Source organism: Eptesicus fuscus, chromosome 14, assembly GCF_027574615.1.
Source record: "Eptesicus fuscus isolate TK198812 chromosome 14, DD_ASM_mEF_20220401, whole genome shotgun sequence".
Classification (NCBI taxonomy): domain Eukaryota; kingdom Metazoa; phylum Chordata; class Mammalia; order Chiroptera; family Vespertilionidae; genus Eptesicus; species Eptesicus fuscus.
The window spans coordinates 76,564,596-76,590,582 of NC_072486.1; the positions used below are offsets into that span (position 1 = coordinate 76,564,596).

General features: G+C 43.1%; 1 protein-coding gene across 2 annotated transcripts in view; it reads right to left on the reverse strand.

Annotated features, from left to right (window-relative positions):
• The window catches only part of BLVRA (biliverdin reductase A), a 70,753-nt gene extending 45,454 nt beyond the window's left edge, over positions 1-25,299 (reverse strand). Inside the window, exons 1-4 of one of the 2 annotated variants that reach the window (XM_054726370.1) lie at positions 25,061-25,299; positions 20,823-20,922; positions 13,345-13,376; positions 1,083-1,204 (exon numbers count right to left, since the gene is read on the reverse strand). In XM_054726370.1, coding sequence (XP_054582345.1) covers positions 1,083-1,204; positions 13,345-13,376; positions 20,823-20,913 — 245 coding nt within the window. In that variant the 5' untranslated portion in view covers positions 20,914-20,922; positions 25,061-25,299. Of the gene's footprint in view, positions 1-1,082; positions 1,205-13,344; positions 13,377-14,035; positions 14,081-20,822; positions 20,923-25,060 lie in introns of those variants that run through there. The other variant, XM_054726369.1, reaches the window with a different exon arrangement.
• Between the last annotated feature and the right edge of the window lie 688 nt (positions 25,300-25,987).

The following is a 25,987-nucleotide window of genomic DNA, read 5'->3' on the forward strand; positions in this document are numbered from 1 at the left end:
ATTGGCCTGTGGACTGAAAGGTCCTGGGTTCAATTCCAGCCAAGGGCACAGGCCCAGGTTTCGGGCTCGATCCCCAGTAGGGAGTGTGCAGGAGGCAGCCAATCAGTAATTGTCTCTCATCATTGATGTTTCTATCTCTCTCTCCCCCTCTCCCTTCCTGTCTAAAATCAATAAAAATATGTATTTAAACAAACAAACAAATACATAAAAGAATCTGCATGGACTATCAAATAGTTAAATATGCTTTCTAAATGTATTTATATGATTTCTCTAAACCACTAGAAAGGAGAGACATGCCTACCTTACTCACCACCACATTTCCTCAGCCAACACAATGCCTGCAGCTAGTTCACAATTAATATTGATAAATGATATTACATAGCATTAGTTTGGTGAGCAGTATGTGTGTGAGAAGCAGTGAGGTGTGGAGAAAAAAGCTGAACAAGGGGCAATAAGTAATAAAAATGGTGATAAGTTTGATTTTGGTTGGTTACATGATAGAAATGAAGCCCCCCAAAAGTGGGGCTCAAAATTATCAAAGGAAAAAAGAACACATGGTGTTTAAAGATGGACCTTGGAATCAAATAGACCTACATTCAAATCCAGTTCTTAGACTTTCCAGCTGTATGACCTCAGGCAAATGACCCAACCTTTCAAAAGGTGGCTCAGTTTCTCTAAAGTGGGGTTGATAATGGTAATGGTATCTATGTCAAATGGCTGGTAAGGCTCGTAAAGCTCAGGGCTACTGCATGGGTAAGTGATGTAATGATTAACTGCTGCAACCTAAAGCCTTCTTTCAGGCCAGCCCTTCCTGTGTTCCCTGTGCCCGTTGGGTGACTACTGGCCCTGTGCTCATCTTCCCTCCTTTGCTTTTGTAGTCCCTTCGAGGCTGGTCCACTGCTCATCCCAGCATGCTTCAGTTCCCAGGCCTATCTGAACTTGAGATCTTGTGGGACTAAACGCTGAGCAAAGTTTTCTGGAATAACTGTGGAGCCGATTCTCTCTCCTGGGTCAGGAGAATCTCCGTGTCCCAAGAATCTCCATCCCACTGGATTACAAGGTGAAAAGCAAGTGTGAGCCACCTGGACACAAAGCCAATCAGGTTCAGGAATGCTGAGGAAGCATGTGGGCTCCGCAAGTCTCTCATCCGCACAGAGCCGGCTCTGCCAACGCCCACCACCACCACGCCAAACTTCTTCTCAGGCTAAAACACAAGAAACCAAGAGTTTAAAAACAGTCCAGAGTTCAACGCAATTCCTATTAAACTACCAATGGCATATTTCACAGGTCTAGGTCAAATATTCAAAAAATGTGCATGGAAGACCCCAAAAGAGCTGCAACTATCTTGACAAAAAACAAAGTTGGAGAAATCAAAAGACCTGATATTAAACTATACTACAGACCACTGTAATCAAAACAGCCTGGTACTGGTATAAGAACAAGTATATAGGTCAATGGAAAGACCAGAGAGCCCAGAAATATACCCATGCCGCTTTGGACAATTCATATTTGATAAAGAAGCCAAGAGCATAAAATAAAGTGAAGACAGTCTCTTCAATAAATAGTATTGGGAAATTTGAACAGATGCATGCAAGAAAATGAAATTATACCACCAAATTATACCATATACAAGAATAAACTCAAAATGGATAAAAGTTGGGAAACCATAAAAATCTTAGAAGAAAACATAGGTAATAAAATCTCAGACATCTCTCATAGCAATATTTTTGCCAATATATCTCCTAGGGCAATGGAAACAAAGAAAAATTAAACAAATGGTACTGGGGGCTGGGGGCTGGGAACTGGGGACTGGGGGCTGGGGGCTGGGGCTGGGTAGAAGTGAACAAAGGGGGGCAAAAATGGGAGACATGTGTAATAGTGTCAACAACAACAAATAAATTTTAAAAAATCAAAAGCTTCTGCACAGCAAAAGAAACCATCAATAACATGAAAAGGAAACCCACTGTATGGGAGAACAAATTTACCAATGATACATTTGATAAGGGGTTAATTTTCAAAATATATAAGGAACTCATACAACTTAACACCAAGAAGACAAACAATCCAACTGGAAAATGGGCAGGGTTCAAAATGGCAGCGGAGTAGGTGGACCTTGCTTGCTCCCAGAACAGAAGGGAAATCACAACTAAATTAAGGAACAATCTACCCTGAATCACCAACTAAAGGCTACCTGACTGCCAAAGACTGGCAGAAGAAGCCACCTCAAGACGTTAGGAAGGGCTAGACGGGTAAGAAACTGGCCCCATCCCACGGGCCAAGGTTAGGGAAGGGATATCTCAACTGCAGGAGGTTAACCTGTGAGGCCTGAAGCCTAGATCCCAGACCACACTCCCAGCCTGGATCCCCAGCCTCGTGGGGGAACAGTTCCCATGTAGCATCTAGCTGTGAAAGGCTGAGGAGTTCCTGTCCGCCAAGGAGAGGTGGGCCTGATGGAGACAAAGTGACCCTTGTAAAGGGCCAATGAGCAAAACTGTTGCCGCCACTCACCCTGGGCTCCAGCAGAGAGAGGGTGATGTGGACTGAAATCACCTGAGGAGAGACTGGGAAGAATGGCTTTGGGAAGAGACATGGCAGAGTGGCTGCAAGGATCCCTGAGCTCGGCCATCCCCTCGTACCACAGCAGCCATTTTTCTTACAAGGAGCAATCACCTCCAGCGCCATCAGCATGGGAAAAAGCATTACCCAACCCTCACGAATCCGGTTCACCCACCCTCTGGAATCCTGCATCTTTTTAAAAATTGTTGACAGTATTACAGATGTCCCTCATTTTGCCCCCTTTTTTCTCCCTCCCCACTACTCCCCCCTCCAGGCCTTCCCCCACTATTGTCTGTGTCCATGGGTTATGCATATATGCATTATATGTTCTTTGGCTAATCTCTTCCCATCCCCTCCACCCCCCACCCACCTCTGAGATCTGTCATTCTGTTCCATGCATCCATGTTCATCAGTTTATTTTGTTCATTAGATTTCACATATAAGCAAGATCATGTGGTATTTGTCTTTCTCTGACTGGCTTATTTCACTTAGCATAATAATCTCCAGGTCCCTCCATGCTTTCGCAAAGTTTAAGAACTCCTATTTTACAGCCCCATAGTATTCCATGTGTGAATGTACTATAGATTTTTTTTTTAATCTATCCACCTATGGATGGACATTTAGGCTGTTTCCATATCTTAACAACTATAAATAATACTGCTATAAATATAGGGGTGCATATATTCTTTTTGATTGCTGTTTCTGGATTCTTAGGTTATAGTCCCAGAAGTGGGGTCACTGGCAGTTCCATTTTTAATTTTTTTGATGAAACTCCATACTGTCTTCCACAGTGGCTGCACAGTCGGCATCCCACCAGAAGTGTACTAAGGTTAACTTTTCTCCATATCTTCACCAACACTTGTTTATTTATTTATTGATGGTAGCCATTCTAGCAGGTGTGAGGCAATACCTCATTGGTGAAAAACTGAAAGATTTTCCTCTAAGATGAGGAAAATATATGTCCACTCTCACCATTGTTATTCAACGTAGTACTGTAAATCTTAGCCAGTGCAACCAGACAAAAAAGATAAATCAAAGGCATCTAAATTGGGAATGAAGAATTAAAATTGTCAGTTTTTGCAGATGACTTGATTTTTATATACAAAACTATTAGAAACAATAAACAGTAGAGTTGCAGAATATAAAACCAGTGTACAAAATTTTATTTCATTCCTGTATAATAACAATGACATTTCATAAAAACAAATGGAAAAAACAATTACTTTTGCGATTGCAACAAAAAGAATAAAATACCTACGAATAAACTTAATAAAGGATGTGAAGGACATACACTGAAAACTACACAGTATTATTAAAAGAGATTGAATAAGACACAAATAAATGTAAAGATATTTTGTGTTCTGAATTGGAAGAATCAGCAAAGTTAACATGGCATATTACCTGTTAGACAGACATAAGTAGAGTAAGGATGATGGGCCAGGTACAGAAACTCACCAGGGTAGAAAGCCCCGGATGCTAAAAACTGGGAAAACAAGAACCTCGCCATGATGGTAGCCTATCCCCCCTAGCATATCACGGGTCATGCGGTTTGGACTCCTTATCTTTCATATCCCTGGTCAGGCGGTTTAGACCCCTTGACATTTTCCTTCCTAAAGATAGGTCTCAGTTGTATTTCCGCTCCAGGCCCAGAAAAGTAGCAAAACCAGACAAGTGATGTGGCTGCCTCAGGACCAGCTACATTGACTAATGACCCTCTGCTCTGGCACCAACCAACCAGAGGAGACCAGGACCCTGAAAAAACACTCCTGGAAAGCTGATGAATATTCTATTAAGACCCTCCCCTAAGAGCTCCCCTAAGATTTCCACCTGCAAGAAAGAGATAAATATGCTTTCAGGACAAAGGACCCAGTGCCTGCTCTCCCTCCAAGGAGCCCACCAATGTCATTTCCTTCACCTTCTCCTCCCCGCATAGGTACATGTCCCCTAACCTCTAAGAGACCCCATGAGACTTGCAACCAGGGAGCAATGGGCAGCTGCAGCTTGTCCCAGGGTAATCCCCTGAACCTGTCTCCAAGTTCCCCTTTTCTCTGACTTCTCAGTGAGCCAAAGCAGCCCAGCCTAGGCTCTCCTGTTGCTTCTTCAATGCCCTTCCTTGTGTCACTGCCCTAAGAATATTTTTGCTGCTATCATGGACCCAATACCCTTTGGCTCAGTACTGTGTAACTCTTCCCTTTGGATATCTCCATCCCCCATTCCCTTTTATTTAAGTAAATTTAATTTTTCTTTAATCACTGTCTGATTTAACCTTGCCTGCACACCACTGACTTTAACCTTTCATTACCCAATGCAATATACAAAGCTAATACAATCTTCATAAAAACCTAATGGCATTTTTAAAAGAAGCAGATAAAAAAATTATCAGATTTGTATAGAACTACAAAAGACCCCAAATAGACAAAGAAATCCTGAGAAAAGAGAGCAAAGCTGGAGGTATCAAATTCCTTGACTTCAAATTATACTACAAAGTGACAATAATCAAAACAGCATAGTATTGGCAGAAAAACAGACACACGGAACAATGGAACAGAATTGAGAGCCTAGAAATAAACTAACATACATATGGGCAAATAACTTTCGACAAAGGAGCCAAAAAATAATACATTGGGAAAGAAAAATCCTGTTCAATATGTGGTGCTGGAAAAGTTGGAAATCAACATGCAAAGAATGAAACTAGAATACTGTTTGTCCCCATTTACAAAATTAACTCAAAATGGATCAAAGACTTAAATTTAAGACCCCCAAAAATAAATTCCATAGAAGAAAATGTAGGTACTAAACTTATAGACCTTGGTCTTAAAGAGGATTTTATGAATTTGATCCCAAAAGAAAGTAAAGTAAAAATAAATGAATGGGAATATATTAAACTAACAAGCTTCTGCACAGCAAATGGAGCTGCCCACAAAACAAAAAGGCAACCAACCGAATGGAAGAAGATAGTTGCAAACAACAACTCCAAGGTGTTAGTATCAAAAAATATAGAGAACTGATACAACTCAACACCAAAAAACAACAACAAACAATCCAATTGAAAACTGCGCAGAAACCTGAATAGATACTTCTCCAAAGAGAACATACCGCTAGCCAATAGGCATATGAAAAGATGTTCAACATCACTAATCATCAGAGAAATTTAAATCAAAACCATAATGAGATATCATCTCATACCCGTCAGAAGGGCTATCATCAATAAATCAACAAGCAACAAGTGTTGGTGGTAATATGGAGAAAAGAAAACCCTATTGCACTGTTGGTGTGAATGCAGATTGGTGCAACCACTATGGAAAACTGTGTAGCAATTCCTCAAAAAATTCAAAATGGAATTGCATTATGACATGATAATTCCACTGCTATGTATATATCCAAAGAAACCCAAAACACTAATTCAAAAGAATATATGCAACCCCATTTTCATCGAAGCATTATTTGCAATAGTCATGATATGAAAGCAACCCATGTGCCCATCAATAGATGAGTGAATAAAAAAGTTGTGGTACATTTTACATGATGGAATACTGTTAGGCTATAAAAAAGAATGAAATCTTATTTGCAACAGCATGAATGGACCTAGAGGGTATTATGCTAAATGAAACAAGTCAGAGAAAGACAAATTCTATAGGATTGCACTTACATGTGTAATCCAAATCCTATATAATAAAAGCCTAATATGCTAAGCATTTGGACATCCAGTTGTCTGTTCAACCAATCAAAGCGTAATATGCTAATGATATTCTAAGGCTGCTCAACTGCTTGCTATGACATGCACTAACCACCAGGGGGCAAAGAGATGACTAGTTGACCAGTCGCTATGACGTGCACTGACCACCAGGGGCAGATGCTCTGACTGGTAGGTTAACTTGCTTCTGGGGTCCAGCTGATCGGGACTGAGCGAGATGGGCTGGACACACACGAAGGATGGAGAAATGATAGACAAAGAGAAAAAGCTGGGTCTAGGTGGATCTTCTGTGCCTGGCTGAGGCCACAGAACAGATCCAGACTGCAAAGCTGAGGCTTTATTTATAATCAGGGACAAACAAGGTAATCTATAATGTTGTTGTAAGTTTCACTTGTTTTGGTAGCACTTGCTGCCCCTCCCACAGCCCACTAGCTACCCAGGAAAGATAACCAGGGAGCAGTTACAAGATCAAGTTTAATTATGCTTAGAGGACTGTGCCCTCCAAGCTGGGACTTGTTTGCGACTTTGCCAGCAGGTCAGTCCGAGGCTTAACCCTATAACCACTTCCTACATGAGGGACCCCATTGGTGCATGAATTCATGCACCAGGCCTCTAGTCCTATCTAATAAAAGAGTAATATGCAAATTGACCATCACTCTAACACACAAAATGGCTGCCCCCATGTGGTCAAAGATGGCTGCCCCATGTGGACACAAGATGGCCGCTACAAGATGGCCAGCAGGGGAGGGTAGTTGGGAGGGACCAGGCCTGCAGGGGAGAGCAGTTGGGGGAGACCAGGCCTGCAGGGGAGGGCAGTTAGGGGTGACCACACCTGCAGGGGAGGACAGTTAGAGGTGGTCAGGCCTGCAGGGGAGGGCAGTTAGGGGCAAACAGTCTGGAAGGGGAGCAGTTAGGCATCAATCAGGCTGGCAGGGGAGTGGTTAGGGGATGATCAGGCTGGCAGGCAGAAGCGGTTAGGAGCAATCAGGAAGGAAGGCAGGCGAGTAGTTGGGAGCCAGCAGTCCTGGATTGTGAGAGGGATGTCCCAGATTGGAGAGGGTGCAGGCTGGGCTGAGGGACAACCCCCCCCCCCCGTGCACGAATTTCATGCACCGGGCCTCTAGTATTGTAATAACTATGTATGGTGCCAGGTGGGTACTTGGGGGGACACTTTGTAAAGTATACAATTGTCTAACCACTGTGCTGTATACTTGAAGCTAATGCTATCTAATAAAAGAGAAACATGCAAATTGACCATACCTCCACTATGCCCACCAGCCAATCATTGCAAGTATGCAAATTAACCCAACAAATATGGCAGTGGCCACGGAGCTGGAGCAAGCAGGAGGCTTGGGTTGCCCCCATTGATGGAGGAAGCCAAGCTTCCCGCCTGTCCTGGCCAGCCCTGGCCTTCGCTCAAGGCTATGAAGTTTCAATTATAGATGATAAATAAATCCCAGATACCTGCTTCCAGCCGGCCCTGGCCTCCACTCAAGGAGATGCAGGAAAAAAAAAAAAAAAGAGGGGCTGGGAGCTTGGGTCATTGGGGAGCATGGCCAGCCTGCAAACAGCCATCAGCTGCTCACCCATGCTGGCCAGCACTCCAGCAGGACCCCTCACCCTGAAGGGGCTGTGGCCAGCCTGCAAACAGCTATCAGCTCTCACCCAGGCTGACCAGGAACCCCAGTGGGGACCCCCACCCTGAAGGGGGTGTGGGCAGCCTGAAAATGGCCCTCAGTCCCTCACCCAGGCTGGCCATGACCCCCCCAATGGAGACCCTCACCCCATCGGGGCATGGCCAGCCTGAAAACCACCACAGGCCCCTCACCCAGGCCATCCCACACCCCAAGGGATCCCCCACCCTGATCCAGGACACCCTTCAGGGCAAACTAGTCAGCCCCCACCATGCATCAGGCCTCTATCTATACTAATAAAAGGGTAATATGCTAATTAGACTGGGAGACCTTCCAGGAGACCTTCTGGATGTTCTTCTGGACAAAGCCATGGTGGTGGGGCCGAGGTAGAGGTGGTTAGAGACCAAGAGGGGAGGGCAGTTGTGGGTGATCAGGCCAGGATGCGACGGCAGTCGTGGGTAATCAGGCTGGTGGGGGGCGGGGTTGGTGGGGTAAGTAGACCAGCAGGGGGGCCAGTTGGGGGTGAGCAGGCTGTCAGTGGGGATCATTTGGAGGTGATCAGGACAGCGGGTGGGGGGGAGAGGTTTGGAGTGAGCAGTCCAGCAGGGAGGCAGTTGGGGGTGAGCAGGCTGGCACAGGGGGCAGATGGGGGTGATCATGATGATGCGGGGGCATTTGGAGGCAAGCAGACTGGCAGCGGGGGGCAGTTGGGGGCGAACAGGTCGGCAGGCAGAGTGGTTAGGGGCAATCAGGCAGGCAGGCAGGCAGGTGAGCGGTTAGGAGCCAGCAGTCCCGGATTGCGAGAGGGATGTTCGACTGCTGGTTTAGGCCTGATCCGCAGTAGGACATTCTTCAAGGGGTCCCAGACTGGAGAGGTTGCAGGCCAGGCTGAGGAACAGCACCCCCTGCCCCAGTGGATGAATTTCGTGCACCGGGCCACTAGTACAAAATAATCCTATCTAATAAAAGATTAATATGCAAATTAACCATCATTCCGTGACAAAAATGGCAGCTCCCATAGGAGACGCTGGTGGTGTCTCCCCGGCAACGCGAGCCCAGCATCTGCTCCTTGGCCACGGAGGGAGAGAGGGGCCTCTGGCCAGAGCCCCCGGTGACACAAGCTCAGCGTCCCATGCCCAGGCTGCTCTGTACGGAGGGAAGGGAGGGGCCTCTGTGGACGCGAGCCTGGCGTCCCTGCCCCCGCTGCTCTGCGTGGAGGGAGGGGAGGACCCAGAAAAATGGATCTTTCCAGTTCCTGATGCTGACAGAGCCCTATGGATGCCAGGGTCCTTGGCCTGAAGCCCCCAATTGCAGCCCAGCAGCCCGTCGCAGACTGGGAGCCCCCTGCCCGCAGTGCGGACGTGGCCAGCATGGCGCCGCAGCGAAGGGGTGTCCGGCGGGCACGCTACAGACATCAAATCACTGCTGCAGCGGCCGCTCCCCCTGCCCCCCCGCACTTGCAAGTAGTATGGTCCAAGGGGGTGACTCCTGAGGCATGGCTCCCACAGCAGCTGATGTGCACCAAGCCAGGTGGGGGAACCGGACCTGAAAGACCAACCCGCCCCCCCCGGCCCCCTGCCCCAGAGTACCTGAGCTGCCGGGTGTCATGGGTCAGGGCCCTGAGGAAGCCCCAGGACAAGCATCTTCCCAGAGGCTGTGAGGAAGGAGGGAGGAGCCTCTGGCTAGAGGCCGGGGTGAGGGATGCTGGCATCGTTGCTGGCCGGGCTGAGGGACATCCCCCCTACCCCCATACTCCCTGTGCACGAATTTCATGCACCGGGCCTCTAGTGTTGAATATAAACTGTGACTGAAAAAGAAGGCAGTGATAAAAGACCACTTTGAAGCCAACAATCCAGGTCTTTAATTTGCACCAGCATCTTCACCTACACCTCTCCACCCTCACTGTCAAGCCCATCATTCATAAAATGACACATTTCTTCAAGTTTTAGAGAGTTTCCCATTATTATCAACTTTGGCATTATTATAAGGAGCCTACTGATGACCACCTTCTTTCCTAACAGAAAATCATCCAATTTGCTGTACATAAACCAGTACATCCTCCATTACGATAATGAGCTGACTATAGAAGAAAAAAAATATTCACTGCTAAAGAGAACTGCATCTCCTGGGAATGTACATCCAGTCTAGCAAGTTTCAACTGACATCTTCACTTAGCACTGGACCTCCCTGTGCATTCATTTGAACATTGACATTCGTGTGTATTAATTTTCTTGAGCTACTAGGTTTGGAGCTGGTGGGTATTATTCTCCAGGGACATGTGCCAGCTTCAGAAACTGTGAAGCAATAGGGTGGGCTGGGCTGACATTTGTTGCCTGAGCTTAAACTGTGGCTTGAAATTGCACATAATAGAGCATAATAAGAATTAGCCACCACACATCTGCATTGAGTTGAAAGCTGGCTACACTAGAGAACTAGATAGAAGAGCTTGCCTAAGAAATTAGTTGTCTACATTTCTTTGCATTGAATGTGGGAACTGATTAGCCTACAGGGCATGGTTTTTATGTAGAAGGTTATGTTGCCTCAATCATTCTGAGGAAGAACTGATAGTTCTAGACAATGTTTCTTGACTAGAGGATTAAGTAGTTGATTTTGAAGCATTTGAACTAGAATTGCTGCTGGATGCTAATGTTGAATGACTTTCTCTATTAGTGCTGTGTGTGAGGGAACTGGGAATTCACTGAGTACAAAAATGATAAACCATTTGATGCTCATCTTGTCTTCTGACAATGTCTTTCGGCTATCAATGATGGGGAAGGAGTCTGCCCAGTACACCAATCTATGATCCTTTGCCAAATTTATTATCTCACATTCTCTGTGGGTCAGGAATCTGAACATGGCTTAACTGGGTCCTCTGCTCAGATTTTACAAGGCTGACCAAGTTATGTTCTCGTCTACAGCTCAAGGATCTCTGCTAAGGTTGTGTGGTTGCCAGCAAAATTCAGATCCTCGTGATTGTAGGAGAGGCCCTCAGCTCCTGGAAGCCTCCTGCAGTTCCCTGACAAAGGTCTCTGTGCACAGGCATTTCACATCATAGCAACCTGCATTTTCAATCTAGCACAATTTCTCTCTGAAGAAAGGTTTTTAACTACAGGCTCAATTTATTTAATAGGCATAGTTGCTCATTTATTTTTTTGTTGTTGTTAATCCTTATCTGAGGATATTTTCTCCATTGATTTTTAAAGAGTGGAATGGAGGGAAGAAGCAGGGGGGAGGGGAGAAATAGCGAGAGCAAGAGCAAGGGCGAGGGCAAGGGTGAGAGCGAGGGTGAGAGCGAGGGTGAGAGCGAGAGAGAGAGAGAGAGAGAGAGAGAGAGAGAGAGAGAGAGGTGAGACACGTTGACTGGCTGCCTCCTGTATGTACCCTGATAGGGGCCGGGATTGAATCTGAAACCCAGGTATGTGCCCTTGACCAGGAATTGAACACTTGACCCTTTGGTGAGTGGGCTAATGCTCTAAATACTGAGCAACACTAGCCAGGACAGGTTGCTCATTTCCTTTATTTTTTAAACCTTTATTTTTGAGAGTATTACAGATATCACCCATTTTTACCCCATTGCCCCCTTCTACGTGGTCCCCCACTCCCACTCCCATCCCAGGCTTTCATCACTCTATTGTTTGTGACCATGGGTAATGCATATAAATTCTTTAGTTAATCTCTACCAGGCCACCCTTTCCCCTTCCCTCTGAGATTGTCAGTCTGTTCCATGTTTCCATGCCTCTGATTCTACTTTATCCACCAGTTCATTTGTTTATTAGATTCCTTGTTCATTTATCTTTATTTTTAGATTCAATTGTGGATATGCATTTATTGCCATTTTATTGTTCCTACTTTTTCTATTTTATTCCTCCTCCTCTCTTCCTCAGCTTCCTCCTTCTTTTTCTTCAAGAATACCTTTCTTCTTTTTCTTCAAGAATACCCTTCAACATTTCATATCATACTGGTTTGGTGGTGGTGAATTCCTTTAGTTTTTCCTTGTCTGTGAAGCTCTTTATCTGACCTTCAATCTAAATGAGAGCTTTTCTGGCCAGAGTAATCTTGATTGTAGGTCCTTGCTATTCATCACTTTGAATATTTCTTTGCTACTCCCTTCTGGCCTGCAAAGTTTCTGTTGAGAAATCAGCTGACAGTCATACTGGAGCTCCCTTGTAGGTAACTAACTGCTTTTCTCTTGCAGCTTTTAAGAGTATCTCTTTGTCTTTAACCCTTGGCATTTTAATTATGATGTGCCTTGGTGTAGGCCTTTTTGGGTTCCTCTTGTTTGGGACTCTCTGTTTTTCCTAGACTTGTAAGTCTATTTCTTTCACCAGGTAGAGGAAGTTTTCTGTCATTATTTTTTCAAATAAGTTTTCAATATCTTGCTCCCTCTCTTCTCCTTCTGGCACCCCCATAATGTGAATGTTGGTATACTTGAAGTTGTCCCAGAGGCTCCTTACACTATCTTCATATTTTTAGATTCTTTTTCCTTTTTGCTCTTCTGATTGAATGTTTTTGCATCCTCATATTTTAAATTGTTGATTTGATTCTCATAATCCTCTACTCTACTACTGAATCTCTGTAAATTATTCTTTATTTCAGTTAGTGTCTGCTTAATTTATGACTGGTCCTTTTTCATGTCTTTAACATTATCACTGAGATCCTTGGAAGTCTCACTAAATCCCTGAAGTTCTCATGAAGATCCTTGAGTAACCTTATAACCATGGTTTTGAACTCTGTATCCAGTAGTTAGCTTGTTTTCATTTCTTTCATTTGTGACATGTTTCTTTGTCTCCTCATTTTGGCTGCTTCCCTGTGTTTGTTTCTAGGTATTGGGTAGAGCTGCTCTGTCTTCCGGAACTGGTAGCATGGCCTTGTGTAGTAGGTGTCAGGATGGTGGTTGTTCTGTATTTATTGTTTTTTGAGATCATCTCTCCAGGCAACTCAGAAAAAAAAATCAAAAGTAAGGAAAAGAGCACTACCACAGAATCAAAAAATATTGAAAGGATAATATGAGACTATTATGAATATCTTTATAGCTAGAAATTCAACAATTTGGATGAATTAGTCATATTCCTTAAAAGACTCAAAGTACCCAGTTGATTGAAGTGCCATTCCCTACACCAAAAGGTGGCAGGTTTGATATCCAGGCTCATATCCAGGTTGTGAATTGAATTCTTAGTCGGGATGCATGTAGGAGGTAACAGATTAAGGTTTCTCTCTAACATCAATGTTTCACTCTCTTGCTCTCCCCCCTTCCTCTCTCTAAAAATCAATTTTTAAAAAATAGAATGCAGAAGGGCCTAATTCTTCCCATATCACCCAGAGCCATGTTGGAGGGGAAATGTTTTCAAGTTTGTGCTGATGTTTCTGAAAGCTCTTAGGGAGAGAAGACACTCTGTGAAGGAAAAATGAGGAACACTGCAAGAAAAACATTCTTTAAACTGGCACTTTTAAAGAACTCACCTTTGTGTTCATCTTGGTCTCTTCTTCAGTGGCTGTGAAGACAAAAAAAAAAGTAGAGGTTCAGAACCCTGGAGGCACCTGCCACAAACTCCATGCAGATGCTCCACTTGGCCAGTCCCACTTTCTTCTCTACTATTTCATGTCCTGTTGACCACATGCTCCCCAAATGCCTTTACTATCTTGTGCTCTCCAGCAAGGATACCTAGACCAGTGTATGATTCTGAGGCTGGTGGTGGCTAACTTCCCTGGGACATCATGCCAGTGATGTTTCTGTAAAGAAGACCATTTCGAATCCCCAAAGTCCATCCCCTACACTGGAATATAGCTGTGAATAATATACTTCTGTGTACTTGAAAGAATGATGCACTTCCAAAAGCTGGTGCTCAGAGAGGATAGCTTTGTATATAACCATATTTTATGGGAACAAGCAAGGCAGTAAGAAATACATACATTTTCCCCCTCCTAACTGAGTTCCAGAGGACTTATCCTATATAATAAAGAGATAATATGCAAATTGACACTCACACCCTTGCACAAAATGCCCCCATGTGGTCAAAAATGGCTGCCACAAGATGGCCGGTGGAGAGGGTAGTTGTGGGCAACCAGGCCTGCAGGGGAGGGCAGTTTGGGATAATCTGTGGGCCAATGCTTTATCCACTGAGCCAAACTGGTTCTGGTCAAGGGCATGTACCTTTGTTGTGGGCTCAATTCCCCGTAGAATCAATGTTTCTCTCTCATCGATGTTTCTAACTCTCTATCCCTTTCCCTTTCTCTCTGCAAAATCAATAAAAATAAAAAAATAAAAACTGTTCTAATTTAAACAAACAAAAAAAGCACAAATATGAGGAAGGTGATAACAGTGGTGAGTCTACTGGTGTCAGCTACTTTATATATATTAACCCTAATCCTTGAGACCTTGACAAAAAACCTAGTATTAATTCAATTTTATAGATGAGGTGCCTGAAGTTCAGGGTGGCTAAAAACACTTGTCTCTACAGTCAAGGCACTGTGACATTGCACTGTAATTTCCAGACTTTCTAATACTAGAAACAAACCCCAGACGGCCACAGAGACCTTTACAAATCCTTATTGTCACCAGAAGAGCTTTTATAATAACTAGGAGCCCTGGTGTGTTTGGTTCTGCTTCAATCAAAGACTAGCCAAGTGACCATGGCCAAACAGGTTCCTTATTTGTAGGCTGAGCAGTTGGACTTCACCTTAAAAGTCTATTTCATCTATACAGTGTTTCTCGGATTTCCAGAATAGGAAATTCAGGTGACTCTTAAACTCTGAAGGTTGAACAATGCTCAACCTTAGTCATGATAACTGAATGCAAATTATTATTTCACCAAGATGCTCTATCAGACTGAAAGATACCAAAATGTGTGCCACAGTGTGCTAGTCAAAGTGCGGGGAGAAATACACTCTCTGACATTATTAGGGGCCCAGATGTGGGTACCATCTCTACTGAGGGCAGTTTAGCAACATCTATTTAAAGTCCAAATACACGCAACCTCTGACCTAACAATTCCACTGCTACCTATTTCTGTCTCTAGCACCAAAACAAAAACAAAAACAAAACAAAACAAAAAACACATTCAGGAGGAAATCATTAAATTTCTTTGTGTCCTTTTTCTTTGAGAAACATTACTCCTGCTTGCCTTCTCTTTCTAATGAGAACTTTCAGGAAAGCTTTCCAATGAAATATAGTCTACAAAGCATTACTTAGGAACTGTACTGCTTTCCAACAGAATCTGGGAAAAGCAAAGCAAAACAAAACAAAACAAAAAAAAAAAAAAACAATTTGGAGAGATAAATATGTGTGAGAAAGAATCTACCCATAAATTCTAATGTATTAGCCATCAGTGGTCTACTACCTGGGAGCATATTCAAATGCAGTATCCCGGCCAAATCTTTTCCATGCTCTTTTCCCTTCTATTATATTTCAACTCCCCTTATAATAAGATGGCAGTGTCAAGGGAGGCAGCAAGCCCAAGCCAGATGAGGCCTTCCTCTACTGTTCAACACACTACCTGCCCATCCCACCTCTCTTTCTCCTTATCTTCCCACTGTTCTGTCAAGTCCAGTTAAAGTGTGAACAGAACCCTGAGAGAGACTTACTCTACATTTAAAAATATTCTGAAAGGTCTAAGACCAAAACTTATAACAAGAAAATTTAGGTTTATTTGTTTGTTTCAAGGGTTTAATATTTAAATGGTCAAAAACTAAAAGATTCTAAGTTTCTGATTTTAGTATTATGTTTATAAAAATTTATAGCACATTTTTATTTGCTTTTAGGTTTTTAACTTTTTACTTATTTACATTTTTATTTTTTAATCAATCTAAATTGTATTTTGGTATATGGCATAGGACTCTAACTGTACTTTCCCCACATAGCCTTGTTCCCAAATCATTTATCAACTATTCCATCCTTTTCTGCCAATGATCTATATTATAAAAGGCCAATGGCCATAACGCTGTAACAACCAAATGACCAGTTGCCAGGTGGTGCATTGATGGGTCTCGTGACATGGCACGGCGGGTTTGGCGTCACACCCACATGGTATGTCTGGGGGCTTGCACTAGTTCACACACTGGACCTCTAGTTCATAAATTCTCATGAATATGATTATTCTTTTTTCACTGACTCTGCTGTGTCATCAACCTAGGCTATTCCCATGGTCTAATATATTATTTACATGATTGTGACTTTACAATATGTTTTGATATCCGGCAGTTCAAGTTCTCTCATTAACTTGTTCAGTATTCTTATCTATTTTTGCTTGCTCATACCTCCAGATTAATTTTGGAACATCTTTGTCATGTTGTCCCAAAATTAATCCACTGGAACTGTGTCTATGATAGAATAATATTTATAAATTAAATTAGAATTCATTAATAATTATTGCTATCTAGAAATATATGGTATGCCTCTCTAGGAGCAGCCTCTTTAAAAAAAGAAGAAGAAGAAGAAGAAGAAGAAGAATGAGAAGAAGAAAAACAAGGGGAAGGGGAAGGGAAGAAGAAGAAGAAAGAAGAAGAAGAATCATCTTGAGTAATTTCCTGAATTACTACATCATGACAAATGGCAGGCCAGTCTGCAGTGGTTTATCCAAAAGTTAAAAAAAAAAAAGTCACCACTGGATGTTAGAAGGATAGTGGCATATGAAGTGCCCATGGGCTCGCTCCTTGAGATTTCAACAAATTGAACAGTTATAATTCAACAAAGAATTCCCTGCTCAACACACAACACGTCACATTGAAACATCTGAAGGGATTAAGTAAAACAAAAGTCACAAACACAGACAAGTTTGGTGATTACCAGAAGGAAAGGGTAATAAGCAGGAGCAGATGGTAAAGAAATGGGGACAGGAGACCTGACTTTGGGTGGTGACCACAAAGTATAGTTGATGTATTACAGAACTGTAACTTGAAACTCATACCATTTTATTAACTAATGTCACCCCAATAAATTCAATGAAAGTAAAAAAATAAACATCTGCAGGTGGGCAAGTGGAAGCAAACTTGGGAGATGAGAAGGGAGAAGAGCTGAGATGATACTAGGGAGGCAGCCTGAAGCTCCCAGCGTGGAGCTCACTGCAGGACACAGCTCGGAGAGGGGAGGAATCAGGTTGCCACTGGCTCTCCCTTCAGCTGGGAGTTGATACAGTGAGTATTTCTGTGGGAGTGGCCAGTACCTTATGCAGCTGAATCCAGTAACCTAGGCAGGGCCAAAGCACAGAGATGCTGACACAGTTATCTATCAATTCCAGACAGAAAACAAAGCAACGGAACCTGACCACCTCCCCTCACACTCCCAGAGCCCGCCTCTGCTCATCTCCCCAGAGACAGAAGCAGGCCCTAGAAGAAGCTGTATCAGTGTGTCAGGTTACAAAGCACATTATCTACAAACCTGAGAATTGGTACAAGAGAAACATTTTTCCCTGAGTGACAGGCTAATCCCAGTACTGGATGGAAATACAGAGGGGAGGCCACTGATGAATGCCAGTCACCATTACTGGAAAAACAAAACAACAAAGGCACTCTACAGCCATCAGTTCACCCAACCCCCACCCATCCAGCTGCACTGCTAACAACATCTGGCTGCAAGGGATAGCACTGGGATTTCACAGATTTGGAACATTATCACCCATCACTTACCGCGAAGGTATGGTCAATTTGCATCTTTCTCTTTTATTAGTGTGGATGAGTGGGTTACCAAAGAGATCAAGAAAGAAATGAAAAACTTTTTGGAAGCAAAGGAAAATGAACACACAATAACCCTAAATCTATGGGACATAATGAAAGCAGTCCTGAGAGAGAAGTTCATAACATTACCTCAAAAAATAAGAAAAGCCTCTAATAAATTATCTAACCCTGCAACTTAAAGTTTTAGAAATAAAACAAGAAAAGCCCAGGGTAAGGAGAAGGAAGGAAATAAAGATCAGAGTGGAAATAAATGACATAGAGACTAAAAAAAACATAAAAAAGGTCAATAAAACCAAGAACTAATTCTTTGAAAAGATAAACAAGATGGATGAACATATAGCCAGACTCATCAAGAAACAAAGAAAGAGGACCCAAATACACAAAATCAGAAAAGAAAGTGGGGAAGGAATAGCTGACCCCACAGAAACACAAAGGATCGTAAAAAAAAAAAAAAAAAAAAGATACTATGAGCAACCATATTCCAACAAGCTGGACAACCTGGGAAAAATGAACAAATTCCTAGAAAAATACAATCTTCCAAAACTCAATCAGGAAGAATCAGAAAACCTGAATAGGCCAGTAACTACTGATGAAATTGAAGCAGTAAAAAAACACTCTGAGGAAATAAAAACCCTGATCCAGTCGCCTTCACAAGGGAGTTTCACCAAACATTCAAAAAACTAACACCTAGCCTCCTCAAACTATTCCAAAAAATCCAAGAGGAAGGAACACTTCCAAGCTCTTTTTTCAAGGCTAACATTAGCCTAATTCCAAAACCAGATAAAGACACTACAAAGAAAGAATTACATGGCAATATCCCTGATGAACACAGATGCTAAAATCCTCAACAAAATATTAGCAAATCGGACCCAGAAATACATTAAAAAGATCATACACCATGACCAAGTGGGATTTATTAAAGGGATGCAAGGCTAGTACAATGTTTGAAAATCAATGAATGTGATATATCACATTAACAAATTGGAAGACTAAAATCACATGATCATATCAATTGATGCAGAAAAAGCATCTGACAAAATCCAACAGCCTTTTTTGAAAAAACTCTAAGTGGGAACAGGGATCATACATCAACATAACAAAAGCTTTATATGACAAACCTACAGCCATCATCATACTCAATGAGAAAAAACTAAAACCATTTTCCCTAAGAACAAGAACAAGACAAGGATGTCCGCTTTCACCACTCTTATTCAACATAGTATTGGAAAACCTAGCCATGGTGATCAGACAAGAAGAAAAAATAAAAGGCGTCCAAATTGAAAAGGTGGACATAAAACTGTCATTAATCACAGATGACATAATAGACCACCAATAAACTACTAGTTTAATGAATGAATTGGCAACATAGCAGGATATAAAATCAATACCCAGAAATCAATGGCATTTTTATATGCCCATAATGAACTCTCAGAAAAAGAAATTTTAAAAATCCCATTTATCATTGCAATAAAAAATTAAGATACTTAGGAATAAATTTAACCAAGGAGGTAAAAGACCTGTACTCAGAAAAATACAGCACATTGAAAAAAAGAGATAGAAGAAGATATAAACAAGTGGAAGAATGTACCATGTTTATGGATTGGTAGAATTAATATCATTAAAATACCCATTCTACACAAAGCAATCTATAGATTCAATGCAATCCATATCAAAATACCAAGCGCATATTTCACAGATCTAGAACAAACTCTCCAAAAATTTATATGGAACCAAAAAAGACTGCAAATAGCCACAGCAATCTTGAGAAAGAAGAACAAAGTTGGAGATATCACATTACCAGATATCAAGCTATATTACAAAGCCACTATCCTCAAAACAGCCTGGTACTGGCACAAGGAATATAGATCAACTGAATGGAACAGAGAACCCAGAAATTGACCTAAGCCATTATGCTCAATTATATTTGACAGTGGAGGCAAGAGCATACAATGGAGTCAAGACAGTCTCTTAAATAAATGTGCTGAGAAAATTGGACACGTAGATGCAAAAAAAAAGAAACTAGACCACCTACTTACACCATACACAAGAATAAACTCAAAATGGATAAAAGACCTAAATATAAGTCGTGAAACCATAAAAATCCTAGAAAAAAAACATAGGAAGCAAAATCTCAGCCATCTCTCATAGCAATATATTTGCAGATACTCCCATGGCAAAGGAAACTAAAGAGAAAATAGACAAATGGGACTACATCAAAATGAAAAGCTTCTGCACAGCAAAAGAAACCACCAACAAAGTGAAGAGAGACCACTGAATGGGAGAACATCTTTGCCAACGATACATCGGATAAGGGGTTAACTTCTTAAATATATAAGGAACTCATATAACGTAACAAAAGGAAGACAAACAATCCTATAAAAAATGGGCAAGGGACCTAAATAAACATTTCTCCAAAGTGTATATACAAAAGGCCAAAATACTAGTACATGTGAAAAAATGCTCAAAATCACTAATCATCAGGAAGATGCAAATTAAAACAACAATGAGTTATCACCTCACACCTGTCAGAATAGCTGAAAGGGCAGAGCAGGACAGCACAAAATGTACTGTACCCTCCATCCCGTGTAACTATGTATATTACTCCTTTTTCTTAGAAAACCGTGAGAATGTAACAGTTGCATAAACCTGCCAATAGGAATGTAGAGAAGTAGACTCAGTCCAAATTAGGCAATCTCTGTAACCCACGTCACTTCCCTAAGCCCACCCAAATGACCAACCCTTTATAACCTAAAGCTCTCCCGGGGTTCGCGCTCTTTGGTCTCACTGCTATGCCAGAAAGAGGCTGGGAGCCAAACCCGGGTTTGAATAAAGACTCTTTGCTTTTGCATCGGAGAAAAGGCTCCCTGGTGGTTGATTATTGGGGACCCTGAACTCTGGGCATAACATAGCTATCATCAACAAATCAGCAAACATCAAGGTGAGGATGTGGAGAAAAGGGAACCCTAGTACACTGCTGTGGAAATGCAGACTGGTGCACCCTCTGTGAAAAACAGTATGGAGTTTCCTCAAAAAATTAAAAATATAACTCACATTTGACCCAGTGATCCTACTTATAGGAATATATCCTAAGAAACCAGAATCACCAATCAGAAAGGATATATGCACCCCTATGTTCATAGCAGCACAATTTACAATAGCTAAGATCTGGAAACAGCCTAGGTGCTCATCAGCAGATGAGTGAATAAAAAAGCTGTGGTATATTTACATAATGGAATACTACGTGTTGGTAAAACAGAAAGAACTCTTACCATTTGCAACAGCATGGAAGGACCTGGGGAGTATTATGCTCAGCGAAATAAGCCAGTCAGAGAAATGTAAGTATCGCAAGATCTCACTCATATGTGGAATCTAATGAACAAAATAAACTGATGAACAAAATAGACCCAGAAGCATGGAAGACTGATGAATTTCAGAGGGATGGATAGCTGGGGTGAGGAGGTGGTGGGGAGAGAGCAACCAGGAAACTTATATGCATAACCCATGGACACAGACAATAGGGTGGTGAATGCCTGGGAGGGGTGGGTACCCGGTGGAGGGAGTTAATGGGGAAAAAAAAAGTGGATGTCTGTAATACTATCAATTGATTAATTGGCATTTATTCCAGGGATCCAAGGATGGTTCAACATCTGCACATTACTCAATGTAATACACTATAATATCGAAATGAAGGATAAAAATTATAGAGACAGAAAGAGCATCTGACAAAATTCAATATCTTTTCATGATAAACACTCTCAAAAAACTGGGCATAGAGGAAATTAACCCACAGGTAACATCATACTCAAAGGTGAGACACTGGAAGCTTTTCCTATAAGTTCAGGAACAAGAAAAGAACAGAATATTGGAAGTCCTAGTCAGAGCAATTAGGCAAGAAAAAGAAATAAAAGGTATATAAATCACAAAGGAGGAATTAAGATTGTCCTTATTTGCAGATTATATCATATATAGAAATCCCTAAAGACTCCACCAAAAAAAAAAAAAAAGAAGAAGAACTGTTAGACTTCATCAACAAATTTAGTAAAGTTGCAGAATACAAAATTAATATACAAAAATCACTTGCATTTCTATATACTGACAACAAAATATCAAAAAGAGAAATTAGCCCTAGCCGATTTGGCTCAGTGGATAGAGAGTCAGCCTGCAGACAGAAGGATCTCGGGTTCCATTCCAGACAAGGGCACATGCCAGAGTTGCAGGCATGATCCCCAGTAGGGGACATGCAGGAGGCAGCCAATCAATGATACTCTCTCATCATTGATGTTTCTATTTCTCTCCCTCTCACTTCCTCTATCTGAAATCAATAAAAACATATTTTTAAAAAAGAGAAATTAAAAAAACAATGCATTTACAACAGCATGAAAAACAAGTACTTAAGAATAAATTTAACCAAAGAGGTAAAATATCTGAACACTGAAAACTATAAGATCTTGATGAAAGAAACTGAAGAAGGCAAATAAATGGAAAGATATTCTGTGCTCATGGACTGGAAGAGTTAATGTTATTAAAATGTTCATACTACCCAAAGCAATCTACAAATCGAATGCAGTCCCTATCAAAATTCCATGGTATTCTTTTCAGAAATTGAATAAAAACCCTAAAATTTGTATGGAACCACAAAAGAGCCCAAATAGCCAAAGCAGCCATGAGAAAAATGAGAGACATCTGTAATATTATCAACAATAAAAAACATCCTACCTCATAAAAGAGTAATATGCAAATTGACCCTAACTCTGCTATACCCACAAGCAATGCCCACAAGCCACACCCACCAGCCAATCAAGAGCAGATATGCAAATAAATCCAACCAAGATGGCTACAGCCACAGAGAACAAGGTTTCCTAGGCAACAGAGGAAGCCAAGCTTTCCGCCTGCCCTTGCAGGCCTAAGCCTCCACTCAAGCTGCAAAGTTTCAATTATAGAAGGTAAACAAATCCAAACAGAAATGGCAGCAGCCACTGAGCTGGAGAGAGCAGGCCAGGGTTGCCCCGGCAACGGAGGAAGCCAGGCTTTCCATCTGCACTGTCTGGCCTAGGCCTCCACTCCAGGCTACAAAGTTTCAATTATAGAAGGTGAATTAACCCCAACAGAAATGGCTGCCGGCCATGGAGCAAGCAGGAGACTTGGCTCCACTTCAGGCTACAAAGTTTCAATTGTAGAAGGTAAATAAATTCCAGATGCCAGGGCCTCCACTTGGGTTGCCAGGGAGCGTGGCTGGCCTGCAAACCACCAGAGGCCCCTTGCTCAGGTCGCCCTACACCCCAAGGGAACCCCCATCCTGAACCCCCATCCTTCAGGGCAAACTAGCTGGCCCCCACCTCTGCACCAGGCCTCTATCCTATCTAATAAAAGAGTAGTATGCAGATTGACCATCACTCCAACACACAATATGGCTGCCCCCATATGGTCAAAGATCCTGCCCCTATGTGGACACAAGATGGCCACCACAAGATGGCCAGCAGGGGAGGGGAGTTGGGAGGCACCAGGCCTGCAAGGGAGGGCAGTTGAGAGGGACCAGGCCTGCAAGGGAGGGCAGTTGGAGGCAATCAACCCTGCAGGGGAGTGCAGTTAGGGGTGACCAGGCCGGCAGAAGAGGGAAGTTGGGGACAAACAGGCTGGCATGGGAACAGTTAGGCATCAATCAGGCTGGCAGGGGAGTGGTTAGAGGGTGATCAGGCTGGCAGGCAGAAGCGGTTAGGGGTAATCAGGAAGGCAGGCAGGTGAGCAGTTGGGAGTCAGAGGTCCTGGATTGTGAGAGGGATCCCCGATTGGAGAGGGTGCAGGCTGGGCTGAGGGATACCTCCCCCCCGACTCCGTGCATGAATTTTCATGCACCGGGCCTCTAGTATATATATACTGAATTAAAGCAAATGGAAAAGCAAAAAAAGAAGAAGAAGGAAAAAAAAGAACAAAGCCAGAAGCATCACTGATTTCCACCAGGGGGCAGCTCCTGGGTTGAGCATCTTCCCCGATGGTCAGTGCATGTCATAGCAACTGGTGGAGTGGTTGTTCCGGTTGTTCCGGTTGTTCCAGTCATTCAGTAGTAATGGTCACTTAGGCTTTTATATAGAGAGATATATGGCCAATTAATTTTTGAAAAAATAGACAAAAATATAAAATGAGGAGAGGATAGTTTCTCAATAACTATAAGGAGCTGGGCAGGGAGTGTGGAGGATGGGCCGAGATCTGCCCCTATGCCCGCCAGAGCCTCACAGCCCACAGTTCCTTTTAAGGTGCACTGGGCCCTTAGTCTGTGAATAAAAACCATGTTGTTCAATGGACATATACACTAGGAGGGCGAGGGCATGAGTGGGGGTGGGGTGGGGGGCAAAGGGGGAATAAGGACACATATGTAATACCTGAATCAATCAATAAACAAACAAACAAAACAAAACAACCCTGTGGTTGCCGTAGCTGGTTTGGCTCAGTGGATAGACCATCAGCCTGTGGACTGAAGAGTCCTGGATTCGATTCCAATTCCAGGCTCAATTCCAGTCCCGGGTTTGAGTCCCGTAAAGGGCACATGCCTGGACTGCAGGCTCGATCCCTAGTAGGAGGCGTGCAGGAGGCAGCTGATCAATGATTCTCTCTCATCATTGATGTTTCTATCCCTCTCTCCCTCTCCTTTCCTTTCTAAAACCAATAAAAGTATATAGATATTTTTAAAAGCCTGTTGTTGCTGGGAGACAAGTCTTAGTGCACTTAGTTCATTTAAAGGCTCAAAACAATGTCTATGAAATACATACTATTTTTCCAGTTTCCAAAGAAAAAAGTGCGGCCAGGGGAGGTTGAGTGTCTTGGGCAGGACTGAATCCCAACTCCCTAGCATGTCCTCAGATTCCCAGGGCCCTGCCTGCACCCTAAACTGGAGATGCCCCCATAGAACAAGCTCTCTCAAGCCCAACCCTAGGCTATACAAGGACGCAGCAGCGGAGTTATGTCTACCTAAGAACAAAACCATAAACATTTTGTAAATGAAATATAGATTTAACTTTTAAAATAATTTGTCTTTTGTTTACTTTAGAAAGTGGAGCACGTCTTTTTTGTTTTGTTTTTGTTTCTAATGTGGAAAGCCACATTTTTTTTTCTTAATATTTTTATTGATTTTAAAGAAGAAGGGAGAGGGAGGGAGAGAGAGAAAAAACATCAATGATGAGGGAATCATTGGTGGGCTGCCTCCTGCACGCCCCACACTGGGTGGAGCCCACAGCCCCCAGTGTGTGCCCCTGACTGGAATGGAACCAGGGACCCTTCAGGCCGCAGGCCCACGCTCTCTCCCCTGAGCCAAACTCGCTAGGAGCAGGGAACAGGTCTCCAGGCTGCCAGGCCCATGCGAGGGCTGGGGTGCGGTGCCAAGACTGCGCCAGAGGCTCCAGGCCGAGGCCCAGCCCGCTCTGGCAGTGCGGGTCTCCCGCGGGCATTGCTTCCAGGTGCTGCCGGGAGGGTCTCTAGAGCCGCAGAGACGCCCCCGCCCCTGCAAGGGCCTTACCTGCCGCTTTTCCAGCCGCTCCCAGGCTCCGACCGCCACGGCCCCCGCGAACGGGCCGGTGCCGACTGGATTGGCCGCCTGCGTGGAGGAGGTGGGGCCCGGGCCAGCCCCAGGGAAAGCGGGGAACTTGGGAGAGCAGGGGACCCCGCCCACGCCCAGCTCTGTGCAGGGACTTGCAGGGCTGCGAGCGGCTGTGTGAGCACTGCTCCTGGCTGTGCGCTGCCCTGTTCCCTGCGCCCTGCTTGGCAGCAGTGAGGCAGTGGGTGTTAAACAGCAAAAATGTAACTCCCAAGGCTGAAAGTTTTTTTGTTTTTTTTTTTTTAAAGAAAGGGTTATGCCATTGCTAGAAAAAAAAAAAAAAAAGGAAAAAAGAAAAAGGACCGGTCCTGCCCTGGCCGGTTTGTCACTGTGGTTAGAGTGTGGGCCTGAGGGCTAAAGTGTCACGGGATTCAATTCCTGGTCAAGGGCATGTGCTCAGGAGGCAAGCAGCTGATATCTCTCTCTCTCTCTCTCTCTCTCTCTCTCTCTCTCTCTCTCTCTCTCTCTCCTTTGTTAAGTTCATACCTAGATATTTTATTCTTTTTGTTGCAATTGCAAATGATTTTTCTTTCATTTTTTTTGAAATGTATTGTTAGTATATAGAAACATAATAGATTTTTATACATTGATTTTGTGTCCTGCAAATTTACTGTATTTATTTACTTATAGTAATTTTTGGTGGAGTTTTTAGGGTTCTCTATATGAAACATCATGTCATCTGCAAAAAGTGACCCTTTTACTTCTTCATTCTCAATCTGGATGCTTTTCATTTCTTTCTCTTCCCTAATGGCTATGGCCATGACTGCCAATACTATGTTGAGTAACAGTGGTGAGAGTGGGCATCCTTTCTTGTTCCGAACCTTAGAGGAAAAGCTTTTAGCTACTCAA